Source organism: Bos grunniens, chromosome 2 (genome assembly GCF_055505025.1).
Source record: "Bos grunniens cultivar Pamir isolate PY7600 chromosome 2, Bosgru_T2T1.0, whole genome shotgun sequence".
NCBI lineage: Eukaryota > Metazoa > Chordata > Mammalia > Artiodactyla > Bovidae > Bos > Bos grunniens.
In genome coordinates this window covers 17,739,911-17,757,596 of record NC_141166.1, presented here as the reverse complement: position 1 = coordinate 17,757,596, position 17,686 = coordinate 17,739,911, and the positions used below count along the sequence as shown (strand labels likewise).

The following is a 17,686-nucleotide window of genomic DNA, read 5'->3' as shown; positions in this document are numbered from 1 at the left end:
AGACAGCAGCCACAGTCTCCTTGGGATGTGTGGAGAGAGTAGCATGGAGACATCCACACTACCATGTGTAAAATAGACAGCCCAGGGGAATTTGCGGTGTGACTCCGGGAACTCACACCGGGGCTCTGTAACAACCCAGAGAAGTGGGATGGGAGCTAGGTGGGAGGGAGGTGGGAGGGAGGGGACACAGCTATACCTATAGCTGATTTGTGTTGATGTTTGGCAGAAACCAACACAATACTGTGGAGCAACTATCCTTCAATTAAAAATAAATAAAATTAATTATACGTATATAAAGAAGTGGTTACATTGACCTGTTGCCCTAATGGTCCAGGAGCAAGAGACGAGAATGAAGATAGAACATGAAATCTGGTGCAGTGAGTCAGGGGCCCTGCAGCCTCTATTGGACTGAGGTGTAGAGTCCACTCTGAGTCCAGCTTTTGTTCCTAATTGCAAACTTTCTTTGATCTTATTTTTCTCAAGACACTATACTGACATAGTCTAGATCTCCTTGTTTTTACCCCTGGATGTTCCTTTCTGGGCTAGTCTCGGGAGCAATCAGCAAGTGTTTAGGCAGTGTTCAGGCCTGACTCCAAGCCAGTGTTCCAAGGTCCATGCTCTCATGATCCTAGTCATACTCCCTTCTGGGTCTGGCCTTGGAGTTTGTAACAAGGCGACTATTTTAAGAAAAACATGAACAATAATCATTAACTGATAATCCCTCAGTTTCTTAATATATGCTGTTTTCCCAGATTCTGTTTCTGTGGAATTTCTCAAAGCTGTGAAAGTACATTGTTAGGAATTCCCACTAAGCTCCCCCTTCTTGTTTTTGTAGGAGTAGATACATCAACTGAGCAACTTCTTTCTTCATCAGTTCTCAGATGGTTTCTCTCGTGCATCTGAGGACTAGACACAAGACAGTCAAAAATAGACATCCTGATATTATGGTACCAAGCAATCCTCCTCCTAAAGTTTTAATCCACATCATAGGGTTACATTTATGTAAGCTTTCCTCAATTTCTTCAAATAAATCAGTTTCTGGGAGTAGTTGTAAGTGAGCATTCTGTATTTTAGAAATAGTAGCCTGTGATTGGGAAATATCCAAGGATAGATTATCACAAACGTGTCCTCTCAAATGTTTAGATAATTGATCCCAAGTATATGCACTTTGATGCTACTTATGAGGTGTGACACAAAATGAAGAGATATTCCCATAACACTTAAGACGAATCTGTAATTTGAAACTTTGTACTTCATCCCCTTGTAGGAGAACTGCATTTCCTAAATCAATCAATCATTCGTTAATTTCTTGGTCTGTGTGGGTTTGACTTCTCCAGGCAGAACTTGAGTTTTGGTGCCGTGCTGTACCAGTGTAGCTGTTTGTGTAGTTTGATGCATTGCCACCCCGGCTACTACCTCGGTGGTGGCTATAGCAATAATTCCCATAATAGCTGCTACAAGTAGTCCAATAAACCTTTTGGAACATTGTAGTACTTTCTTTATAACCTTTAAAAGAGCATGTGTTTCAGGGGAGCCTTCCCAGGGTCTGGTTTGATTTACTGGAAGCCATATTCCCAATCTCCTTCTTAGTATAACAAATGAGTGATGAGAATTACAAAGAATTTAAGCAGCTATATAATTTGCAATCCTGGCAAGAAAGTGCTTATAGACTTTCATTGATAAAAATTGTTCCTTTCGAGAACACATAAGGATCTCTCACACAAGCATGAATATAGAATGTCCAGTTTGTACTGGTGTTAAATGTCAATGAATAATTAGTTTTATTGGAATAATGTCCATCCCAGATTTGGAATTTTTCAAGACCTAAAGCCAATTCCCAACTCCTTTCTTGCCCTCTTCCTTGATCTAATTGTGGGAAGGGGAGTGACATGCCAATACCATGTCATATAGTTGGATGATCTGAATGAGTGGTAGCATTGGTATGGTTAAAGACTTTATGCACCTGCCAATGCAGCCTTTTGTGAGGATTGCAGGACTGATTTTGATGAGAGCAGTTAGAGACTGCATACCCTGTAGGGGACCAGTCCCATACAATTCCGTAGGAACCATTCATCACAATTACTCCCTCAGCCCTGTGGCAGTTATCCCACTGAGTACGACCTTGTTTTTCAGTCCACAGGTCACGATGCTCGCCTAAAGGTCTGTCCGATTTGGTGTCATTATTGGGTTCTGAGTTGTCATAAGCAAAACTCAGACCAGAGAGAAGATGTAGCTGAACCTTAGGATAGTTATGATTTAAAGAATTAGTGGACAGCTGGGCTTGCATAGATAATTAAAGACATCCTGTAGCCGGTCCTATACAAATTGGCCTGGATTCATACCCATAAGTAACATTGAAGGGAGTCCTTTTTTCTTGTTTAAAAAGAGGAGGGCATGTACCTTCAGGTCCTGGTATTCAGAAAGAATTATTAACATAAACGGAGATCATAGAATCCCCCCCAAACAATGGGTTTTAGTAGTGGGAGGCTAGGTATGTATGCCCAATAAGTATAATTTTTAGATTCAGCTGTTGCTAGGGGATATACTCACTGCGGTGGTGATATGAGCAAACATGGAAACAGCCAGATTGTTAGGAGTGACAGCTTTCCCTTCATTTTCTAAGATCTCCTCTGATTTCTGTGTTAACCTTTTAATTTGTCCCCAAGTGGGGATCTTGTTCCAGTGCGTCAACGAGAGGGGAATCGTTGTCTTTGTCTGTCTCAGACTCAAGCCTTCGAAACTCATTACTGGGGCCTCTACATCTCATGAGAAGTGTCTCTCCCGTGGGATATGATATGGTTTCAGATGACACGAGGGAATCCAAACGGGTGTTTCTGAATCACCTGGCGAAACTCCCAAGGCTTCTGTTGGAGATGTGGTTATTGCAACCGTCTGGCATGTACGACAAGTCTGCACAATCTGTTTTGGTTGAGACCAAGTGATATGAGACTTGGTTTTTAAACATTTTGAATTAGTGTGTCAGATCATGAAAGGCTGATGCCTCTGTAAAGACTGGAAATAAAATGGCATCAGCTTGAGCATTTCCTTCTGTTAAGGGCCCTGGTAAAGTAATATGAGCCCGAATTTGAGTAATGTAGAATGGAAATTGTCGGTGCCTTATCACCCATTGTAAATTTGTAAAAAGCGTGTATAATGTGGATGGGATAGTATCCGTAATAGTTGCTGTTTCTCTATGTTTAGTGACATGTGCAGAATATTGAGAATCAGATAAGATATTAATTGCTTGGGGGTTATTTTGTAATGCGCGTGTAATAGCCAGAATTTCTGCTTGTTGTGTGGAATATCCAGGTGTTGCAATAACTAGCATAAATGCACCTGTATATCCTGCTTTTCCTCGGGTAGTGCCATCTGTAAAAATGAAAAGAGCAGTGGGAATGGGGTTGGCACTAGTAATTTTAGGCAAAATCCATCTTGTTTGTTTTAAAAACTGCCAGATAGGTAAATCAGGATAGTGGTTGTCGATTTGTCCAATATAGTCAGCTAAAGGTAGTTGCCAAGTTAGTGGCTTTTGAAGAGAATGTTTAATTCTTTGGAGGTTAGTGTAGTGCAAATAAGGCAGGGATCATGTCCAGTAAGTTGCTGAACACGTTCTCTTCCTTTTAGAATTATAGTGGCTGTATGTGTAAATAAGGGGTAATAGATTTTCTTTGTGAATTAGCTAAGAATATCCCTTCAGTTTGCATAATCAACCCAGTAGGGGAATGAGGGGTAGGGAAGACAAACAACTGGAGAGGCTCTAAAGGGTCTATTCTGTCTCTCTGGCGGTTTTGTACTGCTCGTTCTATAATTGCTAGATTTTTCTCAGCCTCAGGAGTTAGCTGTCAGGAGCTATTAAGCTCTGGATTTCCTCTTAACAGAGAGAATACATGGGATAAAGGATACATTGGCGTCCCTAACTTAGGTTGAATCCAGTTAATATCTCCTAATAGTTTTTGTAAGTCATTCGGAGTTTTCACTGAGTCTCTGCGTATTTGCACCTTTTGTGGTTTGATTGTAGTACGGGTAACTGTATTTCCTAAGCACTGAGAAGGTTCAGTGTATTCTAGTTTATCAGGAGCCGAATACAGGCCAGTACATTCTGAGCATTCCTTTTAGCTTTAAAAACAATTCCTATAGGCTATCAATATTAGGTAAGGCACATAATATATCATCCATATAATGAATAATACATGCATAAGGGAATCATTGCTGTGCTAGGTGCAAAATTTTGACAAATACTGGGACTATTAAGCATACCTTGAGGTAATACAGTCCATTGAAATCTTTTATGTGGCTCCTTTAAATTAATGGAAGGAACTGAAAAGGTGAATCCAGGTTTATCATCAGGGTGTAAAGGAATAGTGAAAAAACAATCTTTAAGGTCAATAACAAACAAATGCCAATTTCTTGAAATCATATTAGGATTAGGTAGGCCAGGCTGTGAAGCACCCATTGGAACAATAATAGCATTAACAGCTCTCAGATCAGTAAGTCTTCTCCATTTGTCAGATTTCTTTTGTATAATGAACACCAGAGAAGTCCAAGTGCTAAAGGACTCAATAATATGTCCCTTACTCAGTTGTTCATTAACTAATTCATGTAAAGCCTCCAATTTTTCTTGTTTTAGAGGCCACGGCTCTATCCACACAGGTCGATCAGTTTTCCAATTAAGGTATGGGTGTGGGTGGGGGAAGATTAATACGAGCAGTGGGGTGGTTCGAAATCTTGAGTAGTCAAAGGATAGTCTTCCTTGTTGATTTTTGCCCAGTCTCAATCCTTGTATATAACCTTGATTGAACACAATTTGGCAACTGGCCTTGATCTATTGATTTGGAGGAATATGTATCTCAGCATGCCATTGTTCCAAGAGATCACAACCCCATAGATTGACAGGTATAGCAGCCATATAAGGTTGGATGGTGGCTGGTTGTTTATCAGGCCCTGAACAAGACAGCACCATAGCACTTTGTTTTAATCCTGTGCCTGTCCTAGACTTGCAATAGATATTGGAGCAGGCCCAGTGGCCATGCTTTAGGCCAGTGTTTAGAGCTGATGATAGAAACCTTGGCTCCAGCATCTATTGAACCTTGAATGTTTTTGCCACTTATATTGACTTGACAAGTGGGTCTGGATTCCAAAATCTTTTCAGTGAGAAAAATATCAGCCTTGGCTGTGCTTCCAAATGCCCTGGAGCCTTCTTTTTTGTTTGACTGTCCTATGCCCACATAGTGAAGTGAAAGTCACTCAGTCACGTCTGACTCTTTGTGACCCCATGGACTATACAGTTCATGGAATTCTCCAGGCCAGAAAACTGGAGTGGGTAGCCTTTCCCTTCTCCAGGGGATCTTCCCAACCCAGGGATGGAACCCAGGTCTCCCACATTGCAGGTGGATTCTTTACCAGCTGAGCCACAAGGGAAGCCCAGGAATACTGGGGTGGGTAGCCTGTCCCTTCTCCAGTGGATATTCCTGACCCAGGAATCGAACTGGGGTCTTCTGCATTACAGGCAGATTCTTTACCAACTGAGCAATGAGGGAGGCTGAGCAATCCTATCCACTTTAGAAACCTTCCAGGGAAGAGTGGTAGACGCCATAACCTTCAATTCTCTTTCATAATCATTGTCTGTAACTCGGTGTATGAATTTGAACTCCCTGGGAAGTCAGCCCCGATCTTCCTCACAATAATCCAACTGTCCCCTGTGGAAGTGGAGATGGTGGGGAGGAGCCGGAGGAAAAAAAAATCCCTCATCATTTTCTTCGGAAGCCGAGGAAACAGGTTTCGAAGATGGCTTGCCCATTTCCCCAGTCTTTACATATTCTGGTTTTTCAAGAGTCATCATCACTTTCATCAAAAGAATCAGAAGTCTGCAAAGGTTCCAGTACTGACTTAACTAATGCCCACGTACTCCAAATAGAAACAGGGAGCAGAGTTCCTTTTGCATGTTCTTTTTCTTAACTCAGCTCCAACCTTTTCCCAGACTTTCAAATCTAAGGTCCCTCTTGACAGGAGCCAGCAGCAATATTTATCCACTGCTTGCAACAATTCTAATAATCGCCCTTCACTAATAGAAGCTCCTCCCACTTTTGAGAGCTGTCTTAGTAAACAAATATACAGACAATGGTGTTCTACACTCTCAACATTTCCCATTTTAACCCTGATTAAATGCCAGAAGGATTTACCCGTGGGAATTTTCAGAGGCCTCTTAACTATCCCAGGTTCTGCATCGCTGTAGTTTTACTTTCGCTTGTAGCTGTCTTCCGCTCCGGCCCCACGTTGGGCGCCAGTTGTTGCCCTAATGGTCCTGGGAGCGAGCAACAAGAATGAAGACAGAACACGAAATCTGGTACAGTGGGTCAAGGGACCTGCAGCCTCTATTGGCCTGAGGTGCAGAGTCCACTCTGGGTCCAGCTTTTGTTCCTAATTGCAGACTTTCTTTGATCTTATCTTTCTCAAGACACTACACTGACATAGTCTAGATCTCCTTGTTTTTACCCCAGGCCATTCCCTTCTGGGCTAGTCCCAGAAACAGTCAGCAAGTGCTTAAGCAGTGTTCATGCCTGACGCCTTGGTGTTCCAAGGTCCATGCACTCATGATCCCAGCCATACTCCCTTCTGGGTCTGGCCTTGGAGTTTGTAGCAAGGCGATTATTCTAGGAAAAACATAAAATATAATGATTACCATAGTTTCTTAATATATGCTGTTTTTCCAGATTCTATTTCTGTAGAATTTCTCAAGGCTGTGAAAGTACATTATTAGGAATTCCCACTACATTGACCAGCCCAGGAACAGTGTGGGGGACACTCAGGAGTATGAATTCCAGGAGGTGGGGTCATGTTGGAGCCTGTCTGCCACTCGCTTCTAAGTCATCTCTGGATCAGAGAAATCACAGTGAAATTAGGGCTATTAATCTTTTGACATCATCATCATAGTGAAGTCGCTCAGTCCTGTCGACTCTTTTGCGACCCTGTGGACTGTAGCCTACCAAGCTCCTCCATCCATGGGTTTTCCAGGCAAGAGTACTGGAGTGGGGTGCCATTTCCTTCTCCAGGGGATCTTCCTGACCCAGGGATCGAACCTAGGTCTCCCACATTGCAGACAAGGTGCATTACCATCTGAGCCACCAGGGAAGCATCTTTTGACATATATTACAAATATTTCCCCAACTTTTCATTTGTCTTTTAGTTATGGGACTTTGGTCATATGGCAGTTAACTCTGTAGTTAAATCTATTAATATTGTCCTTTATAGTTTCTGACATAAGTTTCTCTACACCCTGTGAATTATTAACTTTAAAAAGAAAATGTGGGGAACTTCCCTGGTGGTCCAGGGGCTAAGACTTCACGCTCCCAGTGCAGGGATCCGAGGTTCAGTCCCTAAACAGGGAACTGAATCCGACCTGCTAACAGAACCAGCACGGCCAAACAGATGAAAGACAGAAAGCACAGACTGATTCGGTGAAGGTGTAAGTAGCATAAGCTTCCCTCTGGCATTTTAACTGGGATCCAAGCCTAAGCAAACGGAGAACTCTTTTGGACACATCATCTAAGCAGTTGCCCATTTATTTAGAAGAGACGCCTCTAAGGGAGGTTATAGCTTCAACAGGGTTTTTCTAAAACCCCGAGGTCTCCCCTCATTTCACTCTTATCCTTGAGTTTTTAGGTTGAAAAAGAGTATTACATCCTTTTTCCATGTAACAGTAATAAAGGAAACCAGACAGTGAGGAGAACGTGGTCTGTCATCTCCCTACCTTAGCATCTGCTCACACACAAAGCCAAGATGGGGCAGGGCTGATGTTCAGATCAGGCCAGTGTTTGCAATACGTGTCAGCGCAGTCATTCCGGAAGGAAGTTTGGCAGTATATGTGAAAAATTATGAAAACCTCCATGCTTTGGATTCATTCATTTTCTTCTACCAGTGCAGAGAAGAGTTCTGCACATGAAGTTGCTCATTCCAGGATTTTTGTAACAGTGAAAAAACAGAATGTAAATGTGTGGTAATGCCTGCTCATGAAATTACAGTTCTTTTGCTCACAGTATTAGTAGCTACTGAAGATGATAATTAGAAAAAGCAGTATGAGACAGTATGGAAACTTTTTATTGTGTAATGGGGGATAAAAGAAGAATATGGCATTATTATTACAATAACTCTGTTTTTGCAACTGTGTAAAACATTTGTGTGCTTGTGGGAAATGACAAAGAATACATAAAAATTATATTAGTAAAAAAAAAAATTATATTAGTACCAAATGCTACTATGGTGGTCCTAATGCCAAAAAAAAAAAGAAAAAGATAGATGCGTGCCCTGAGGCCTATTTGAAATTTAAGATCCCTTCAGGGTCTGGGGCTGGAGAGCAGATGCAATCAAGAGGGCTGCTCTAATGCCAACTCCAAGGCCTTCTTGCCCCCAGGGAATTGTTGGCATCAGACCTCCTCCCTGGGATCTAAACCTCAGCCAGACATGGCGCCCTGGGCTGGAGCAGACCAGATGCTCGGTCAGTTGTGAAGGCTCTCAGAGTCTCCGGGAGAGCCAGGGAGCTGGGCTTAGACGCCACGGAGCTGGGAGGAATGCCCACCCACCCCCACGGGGCTGCTCCAGAGATACCCTTGCTGTGCCTTGCACCCTGGCCCCAGGCCATTCTCGCACTGCCATGCGGGAAACTCAGCCCTGCTGTCCCCAGAGGCCGGATGCCACCCCAGCCAACTCTCCCAAAGATGTGTGTCCCTGTGTGCCTGATTCTTCACATGGCCCACTGCTGAATCAGTCTCACATGAGCACGTCTGTTTGTCGGCAGGACTGAGAGGTCATCTGCCCGCATGCCCCTCGCTCAGGGGAGCCTGGGAATGCTCAGAGTCTGGCTGCCACTCTGGGAAATGAACACACCGTAGGAAAGCTGTGTCAGGTGTTCATCAGCTCCAGCTGCAGCAGTTGTCCTTTACGGATGGTAGGCCTGCTTGCTGTATTCCATGGCCTCCATGATGAGGGGGCCTTTCAAAATTCAAAACGGACAGGATAAATTGATACGGCATTTTTACTTACATATTTCTTTTAAATATTTATTTGTTAGCGCCAGGTCTTAGCTGCAGACGCGGGATCTTTAGTTGCAGCATGTGAGATCTAGTTCTCCAACCAGGGATTGAACCTGGGCCCCCTGCTTTGGGAGCAGAGTCCCAAACACTGGACCCCCAGGGAAGTCCCTATGCAGCCTTTTTAGAAAGCAATTTAGTGATATGTATAACGGTCCTAAAAAATATTAACATTCTTTGCCCAGGAATTCTACTTCTGGAGCTCCATACAAGAACACGAACAAAGATTCATGTATCAAAATATCCATCACTGCATTCCTGATCATAGTGGAAAGTAGGAGACAACTAAATGCCAGGCATGGTTAAGGAGGGACTGGTTAAGTCAGAACAGAGGCAGAGGGTCAATCGGGAGCTGACGAGCCCAGGACGGTGTTTGAATGTTGCCTCTGCGACTTTCCAGTACCTCATGATGTATCGTTGGGCTTATGACTTATTCTCTCAGTGGCAAAGTGGATATTGTTTTAGTATCAAATTCATAAGACCATTATGAGAATTAAAAGAGCTGACACATGTAAAATATTTAGAACAGTGCCTGGCACATAGCAAATATTGGGAAAATATTAGCTATTATTGTTATAGTTATTAAAATTGTGTTTATAAAGAATTTACTGACATTCAAACAGTCATAGGGTTTAGTTGAAAAACAGCAGTCAGTCTTATATTGTCAATATGATGTCAGTTATGTAAACAGTGCCCATAAAAGGAGGGCATATCTCAAACGTCCACAGTTTTTTTAATGTCTGAGTGTAGGGGCTTGTGGATAATTTTAATTCTTTTCCTTTGTTTGTGAAAAAGTGAAAGTCGCTCAGTCGTGTCCCACTCTTTGCAACCCCATGGACTGTACAGCCCATGAAATTCTCCAGGCCAGAATACTGGAGTGGGTAGCCTTTCCCTTCTCCAGGGGGTCTTGCTGAGTTTAGTTTACCAGTTTTCTGCAGAGAACCTATATACCTTCCCTGCTAAAAGAAAGTATTCATGTGCACCTGACACATATGTTTATGTGTTTTTTTAAATTAGTTGATTATTTTAGCTGTGCTGAGTCTTCGTTGCTACATGGGCTTTTCTCTAGTTGTGAAGCATGCGGGGCTACTCTCTGCTTGCAGCCCGTGGGCTCAGTACTTGTGGCTCGAGGCTTAGTTGCTCCAAGGCATATGGGATCTTCCCAGAGGAGGCGTCGAATCCATGTATCCTTAACCACTGGGCCACCAGGGAAGTTCTGTTTATATTTCCCAAGAGAAATTTCTCGTGAAGACCCGTAGTGATGTAAGTGTGGACTGTTTGGGTCGGAACAAAATAGAACACTAGAGAGAGCTGACCTGCTGAGCGTGAAAGGAGAGTTAGAAATTACTTGGACTGGATGGGATTTGGTGCATGTCGTAGGCCCTGACAGGGGCTTTATCTATTTCATTCCCAAAAGGCCCCCAAAGCAGTTCCTGTAGTTGTGCCCATTTTGCTGTGATGAAATGAGGTTTAGAGGTTAAAACCCTTGCCCGGTGGCATAGCCAGTGAGCAGCTGGTCTGGGTGGTTTGGCTCCAGTGTTTGGGACACACCCCCGAACCGTTACCTAACGAGGAATCTGCATGTGATCCATCCTTTTCTTTCCTTCAGTACTGCATACAGATACAGTCTTCCGTGTGATTGTCTTTATGACGGTCTCTAATCTCAGCGAGCTGGCAGAAATGGGCATTCCTTGTTTCTCTGCTTTTTGCACACATTCATATTCTTATTTTCACGTATCTGGCTGATATACAAATACCTGCTCTCTTACCCTTTACATCTGCCTTGGCATTTTTATTTGGCCTGAATTATCTGAAATGACATGTTATTGCTTTCATGATAAAATATTTTTATGATTTATTATTCCTATAATTTACGTTTTAGCTTAGTAAAATAAACATATGGTTTATGTACTTCACTTATTTTAATAAAATAAATTTCACTTCTCTTAAATATACATTTAATAATAAGTATAAAAATATATGGACTTCCCAGATGGTGCTAGTGGTTCAGAACCCAATGCAGACGTAAGAGACCGAGGTTTGATCCCTGGGTTGGGAAGATCCCCTGGAGGAGGGCATGGCAACCTGCTCCAGTGTTCTTGCCTGGAGAATCCCATGGACAGAGGAGTCTGGCGAGCTATGGTCCATACAAAGAGTTGGACAGGACTGAAGCAACTTAGCATGCACCTACACACATAAAAATATATATTTAAAAGACGTGAAATTTCTTATGGAGAAATTTTCTATTAAAAAATCTTCCCCCAATAATCTTCCTAATTACAGAGAAGGAATTTGTGTTTTTTTTTTAACCCCCAAGTAACAACTGAGCTAGAGACAGAAGAAAGAGATCAAGTGAGAATTAAAAGATCTTTCAATATATAAACAGTTAATCATTTGCAAGAGTAAACTCTAGCTAAAAAAAAAAAAAAAAATGGAGAGCCTGAATGAATCATTTGTCTCACTCCACTGGCAAAAAGGTAAAATGTTGACAGTGGTCAGCTGGTTGGCGGTGATCCTAACCTTTGGTGTTTTAGGGTTTATCCCTCTGCTTGCACTTGACCATGTTCTTCTTCCTCTGGCCCTTACTTTGGGACAGGATGGAGTCTGGGGAAGAGGTCAGTTTAGGAGGCAAATAGAGAGGAAATGCAGCCCTCCTGACAATAGACAAGCCCAGGTGTGTCTGACTGGTTCCCCAGGAGCCTGGGTGCTGCTGACCACACCCTCTGTGAAACTCTCTTCCCTTGTCGACTGTCCAGTTCTTCCTCCCAGGCCACTCCTTCACCTTCTGTTCTGTGGACTGGTCTGTCTCTGCCCCCCCAGGTAAATGTTATCATGCTCTGTAGTAACCCTCTCCACCTGTGACCACCAGGAACCCTGCTTGTTCCCTTGCTTCACCTACCAGCTTTCTGTTCTGAGCCACAAAGCCCTACCAGACACAGCAAGTGCAGTCTCAGTCATTTATTAAGCATCTCCTATGTGTCAATCATTGGATTAGATGCTTTTATTTTTTTAGGTATTGTAATTTATGAACAGTGAAATACACAGGCCTGACATATATAGCTCAGTGCATTTTAAAATTTATTAATTTATTTGGCTGCATTGGGCCATAGCTACGGCACTCAGGATCTTCATTGCTTCATGTGGAATCTTTCCTTACAGCGCACGGACTCTCTAGTTGTAGCTAGAAGGCTCAATTGCTCTGAGGCATGTGGGATCTTAGTCCCCAACCAGGGGATGAACCCCCATCCCCTGCACTGCAAGGCAGATTCTTAACCACTGGACCACCAGGGAAGTCCCTCCCTTCAGTGCCTTTACACAAACATACGTTTACATAACCAACACCAGTATACATCCTTTAAAAATCTCGTGTTGCCTTGAGTTGCCATCCTTATTTTATAGTTGAGGAAACAGGCTGGCAGGAGTTAAGCCATTTGACCAAGGTCCCACGGCTATTTGATCGAGAAACTAGAATTACGATCCAGATTGAACCTTTCTAGGAGATAGTGCTCTGCTTTAGGTGATGGGAACTCACTGTGTTCAAAACTACACTTGGCCCTTCTTCTCTGATTTTGTTAGAGCTGTTGATTCCAAACTGGCCTACCTGAAAAGGCAACTTATGACTCATGTAACTGAAAAGTACAGGCATAAGCTTCAGGCACATCTTGATCAGAGTTCACATGTCACTTGATTTCATGTTTCAACCAGCACCTCTGGACTCTGTTTCCTCAGCTTTGAGTTCAGTATTAGATATACTTTCTCCTTGTAGGGGCAAGAAGGCCTCATTAGCTCCAGCCATACATCCATGTTGCTTCCCAGGCAGCACTAATGGTAAAAGAACCTGCCTGCCAATGCCAATGCAGGAGACGTAAGAGGCTCAGGTTCGACCCCTGCGTTGGAAAGATTCCCCTGGAGAAGGAAATGGCAACCCATTCTAGTATTCTTGCCTGGAAAATTCCATGGACAGAGCCTGGTGGGCTGCAGTCCATGGAGTCGGGCTGCATTCCACGGGGTAGCAAAGAGCCGGACACGACTGAGCGATTGAGCACACACATACATACGCATCCACACATTCACGTCTCACGAGGGAAGAGGAAGGAGGGGAAATACGTACTTATGGGTCAGTCAGTATCTTACCTCTACATTTCCCGGGAATTCTGTTAGTCAAAATAGAAAACTCATGTCAGTGCTTTGTCGTAGAGTAAGTAATGCACAATGTAGTGACTTTATAATTATTTTGATAGAAAGGGAATGATGGCTGTTTAAAAAGAGGTTCTATTTGTTCATTTACTTCTCTGAGCATATGGTTCCACTTTTCAAAGAACATTTTTGGCCCTAAAATCCAGATGACAGTGTATAAATATAGGGAAAACACAGGAAAGAAACCACCTCCCAAAACAGCATATTGCCAAAACTAAAAGGAGTACTTACACAGTAAAATTGTACAATAGCTTTTTAAAAAGTAAATGCGTTATAATTAAGTCAGCTAGTCAAGCAAAAATAAAATAATTTCATTGTGAATTGTAAAAACAACAAAAAAGAATGAACTAAGCAGAGGAATTTTTTTTATCGTGCATATCCTTTCCTCATTAAAACAATGGGGGAGGTGGATTTTTTTTTTTTTTGATTAGGTGGAACTATCCATCATAAGTAGTTTTCTCCCAAACTGAAACGTTCACTCTTCCTCTCTCCAATGCTTCCAGGGAATGGAAGACATCCTTCGCTGCTTCATCAAAGAGGGCAACGCCGAAATGATCCGCCAGATCGAGTTTATCATCAAGCAGCTCAATGCAGGTCCGTTTACTGCAAGAATCTATCATCTATCTTTTGAGTCTTTCACATGTGCTAGAAAGACACACAGGCTTTCTTCAAGGGACTTGTCCTATCTCAGAGTTCATTCAAGAGGCCTTAAGGAAGCTGGCGTGGTCCAAGTGAACAAACAAAAGTTCAGCCAGGTGGTCAAGGCCATGTTGTCTCAAGATCAACAATCTCTTGTCACACTTTTGGCCTAAGTCAACAAAAAAGCATTCAGAAGCAATTGCAGAAACTCTTCTCTAACTGGAAGTTCTCTTTGTGTGGGCCTCCCCCTCCTAATTACTGTATTTCCCCTGGCTCAGTAGGGTGGCTGTTCTCAAGTCAATGAACCATAATAAAATGGGGCCCAAGGGTCAGATAGTGAAAAAAGATGCCAGTCTTTCCAGAACCATTGTGGAAAGTGAACACATCCTCCCACGTATATCCACTCCAGAAGAATCCATGTTGCCAACCAACAACCCTGGACGATATTTCTTCCTTTCTTTCATTACTGTGACCACCCACCTGAATCCCATAAGCAAGAAAGGAAGCCTCGGATGGGACCAGGTGGTGGGGAATCTCTTAGCTCTTTCTGTGGCTTCCTGATGCCTTGATCCTGATTGGTACCCGTGCCAGAGGCACCTGGTGCTGCTTAGGTCCTGGGCCAAGTTTGTCACTTACGTCTTTTCTGCACGCCCTCATCCCATCACTGAACATCCAGGTGCATAGATCCTGTTTCTTACTTGAGTGGAGGTAAGAAATGAATCATCTGTTCCCTGCTCTAACCCCAGGGCCAAGTTTGACCAAGGCCAAGCAAAAGGGAGATGCCCAAAGTCCTTCCCCGGAGGACGCCACAGATGGCTCTCCCGGGTTCACAGCCAAGGCTGAACCAGGCAGACACCTGGAGAGATCTGAAAACCCCCAAGGCAGCACCCTATGGCAGTTAAATCAGAACCTCTGGGGGAGCCCCGGAGGAGAAATAGTGTTTAAAACTCCTACGCGATTCCCATATGCAGACAAGGTGGCGCCTCCCTCCCTTGGACAGACACAGAAGTGAGGAGGCACAGGAGGAGGTTAGAGGGCTCCCCAGCAACAGAAGGTGGTTGGGAGAGCAGCTGGTGAGGTTAAACCTCTGCTGTCTTCAGACGGGGGGACCCATTTCCATTCAGACCTCCTCCCCTTTGGTTATTATGGCAAGCTAGATTCATCCCAAGTTCAGGTGAGCAACAAATAGAACTATATTTTCTGCAGTTGCTGTATTTCTGACTTCCATTCTGCTAGGCAGGCATGTTGAAAAATAATCATAAATGATTTTTTATAAATAAAATAATATATAAATAATAAAATATAAAAATATAAATAATAAAAGTAATAATAAATAAATAAAAGGGAGCCGAGATTGCTCCCTAACCTTCTCTGGGTCTGCAACAGTTTGGGAAGGTGGGGGAATGCTGGAGAAGTTGTTGCCTGTCTGCTCTGTGGTCACTGACTGAGACCTCCCTCCCAGGCCAGGGGTCCTCTGCAGGGTCAGGGTCAGGTTCTGGTTGGGAACCTTCTTCAGGGCTGATTTTTGTCAAGACACACTTCTGTGTCCTTTTCAATATTCTCTTCCCGGGCAGCCAAGAAGCATGGTGTCTTGTCTCCCTGGCCAAGAAGCACCTCTTTTTCTAACACAGAGCTAGCTCTTGGACCAGCGTGCTAATGGATGTGAGGAGGAAGGGTCAGTCTACTGTTCTGTAAGGGATGCGCTTTGGCAGGAAGTTGTCGTGGATGGAGCTAAAGCCTTACAACCTTGTGTATTTTGGACAAACTTGGGATCTACCTGCTCAGGTCCGGAAATTCCAGTTTAAATAGAGGGCCTACAGTAGTTCTTTTTCGTCTCAAGCACGGAAGCTGTTCTGTATCCATCAGGCAGTGGAAGGACCCCAGAGAGGATTACCCAGGAGTCTGCTGCTTTATAACCAAATTAGAAAAATCATTGAACATTTGGGTGGAGGATCAGAAACACACACACAAATACCTTAGGATACGTGTCATAGGCATCAAGTCAGAATGAATCTGTAAGCATTGTGCTGAAACCTAGAAGAGGGAGAGCTAGAGAGTTTTCATCCAGTCCAGGGTCCATCCTCAAGGGGAAATTAATAGCAGGGCTTCCCTGGCGGCTCAGCAGTAAAGAAGCCACCTGCAATGCAGGTGATGCAAGTTCAGTCCCTGGTTTGGGAGGATCCCCTGGAGAAGAAAATGGCAACCCCCTCCAGTATTCTTGCCTGGAGAATCCCGTGAACAGAGGACCCTGGTGGGCTGCATGCCAGGGGGTCGCAAAGAGTCGGACACGACTTAGCGAATAAACAACAGTGAAGCACAGGAGCCTTCAGGAGCTCAGCCTGCCGGGACCACTAGCCTGCCCTCTGGAAAATGGCGGGATTTAGAAATAGATGTAGTTCGAATCTCAACTCTTACTTACTGGGAGTGTTACCATAATGTGTCTTTTATCCTCCATGCCTCTCTTTGCTCCGTGCTATAAAACAGATAAAAGTCAACAAACTCTACTGAAGATTAAGTCAAATCGCATGTGTGACACCATCTAGAATAATGCTTAGCAATAATATTGATACTAGTCTACTTTCTTCCTCCAAAATTACTCTCAAATTATATGTTGGCTTTAATTTTTCTCATGCCACGACTAGTGTGTGCTGACAAAAATGGAGAGAGATATTTATAACTGCTTAGCATAATATCAAACTATGCTGAAATGGTACCAGGAACAGGATTGTTTTGCTGTAACCTAACTCTCAAGAGGAGCTTCCCAGGTGGCTCAGTGGTAAAGAATCCACCTGGGATGCAGGAGATTCGGGTTTGATCCCAGGATCAGGAAGATCCCCTGGAGTAGGAAATGGCTACCCACTCCAGTATTCTTGCCTGGGAAATCCCATGAACAGAGGAGTCTGGTGGGCTACAGTTCATGGGATCACGAAAGTGTCAGACATGACTGAGAGACTAAAACAACAATAACTCTCAGAAGGGTATTTACACATCTCTGCAGTAGTTGAAGGATTTTGTTGACCCAGGCTCCCAACTGTGGTTATAGTTATTCATTGACTTTTTTTCCCTTTGTAGAAGAGCTACTGGATGGTGTTCTTGAATCTGATGATGATGAAGATGAAGATGATGAAGTAAGTTGGAGGCTCTTCACACCATATAGAAAGCTTGGGCCAACTCTGCTGAGTCTTTTCTTTGCCTTGAAAAGTTAGCCTGGAAATGGAGATTTCAGTCCCTGCTGCGTTACTTCTCATGATTCTGTGGGTCAGCTAGAGCTCAGGGGGTGGTCTCTCTTGGTGTGTCTGGTAGCTGTATCCAGGTGTCCAAGCTGGCATCCTGTCCTCCACATTCCCTCTCCATGTGGCCTCTAATCCCTCAGTTGTCCAGCCTGGACTTCCATATTGGTTGGGGACTGGGCTCCAAGGGGAAAATAGTGGAAGCTTCCAGCCCTTATGTGGGCTCAGCAGTCTCAGAACATCACTGCTGCTCCGGGTGCTGGCCGACCCGCCCACATGGGGGGCAGCAGTTAGACCCCACCCACACAACGGGCAGGGCGGGAGGACTCGGGGGTGGCGTCTTTGGAGACTATTGGCCTTGCCTTGGTGGGTTCGCTGCATTCAACAGGAGATACCACTCTCTACAGCACTGGGGTTGATGGGAGGTTGAAAGATGACAGGTCTTGAGCCGGGTTGTTTGCTCTGAAGGGGTGAGAGTCTGGCCTGTCTCCCTCATGGGCGGGAACCTTGGCCCAGGGAGAATTGGTTCAGAGCCGG

The 17,686-nt window shown here is 43.8% G+C and overlaps 1 protein-coding gene across 20 annotated transcripts in view; it reads left to right on the top strand.

Moving 5' to 3' along the window:
* ARMC9 (armadillo repeat containing 9) overlaps positions 1 to 17,686 on the top strand; it is a 184,593-nt gene that overhangs the window by 74,192 nt on the left and 92,715 nt on the right. For 19 of the 20 annotated variants that reach the window (XR_015140392.1, XR_015140394.1, XM_086335639.1 and 16 more), the window contains 2 exons: positions 13,784 to 13,874; positions 16,992 to 17,047. Coding sequence is in view for 17 of the 20 variants with exons in the window: in XM_086335639.1 (XP_086191765.1) it covers positions 13,784 to 13,874; positions 16,992 to 17,047 (147 nt within the window). In the remaining 3 variants the exon portion in view is untranslated. Of the gene's footprint in view, positions 1 to 13,783; positions 14,628 to 16,991; positions 17,048 to 17,686 lie in introns of all 20 variants that reach the window. The other variant, XR_015140396.1, reaches the window with a different exon arrangement.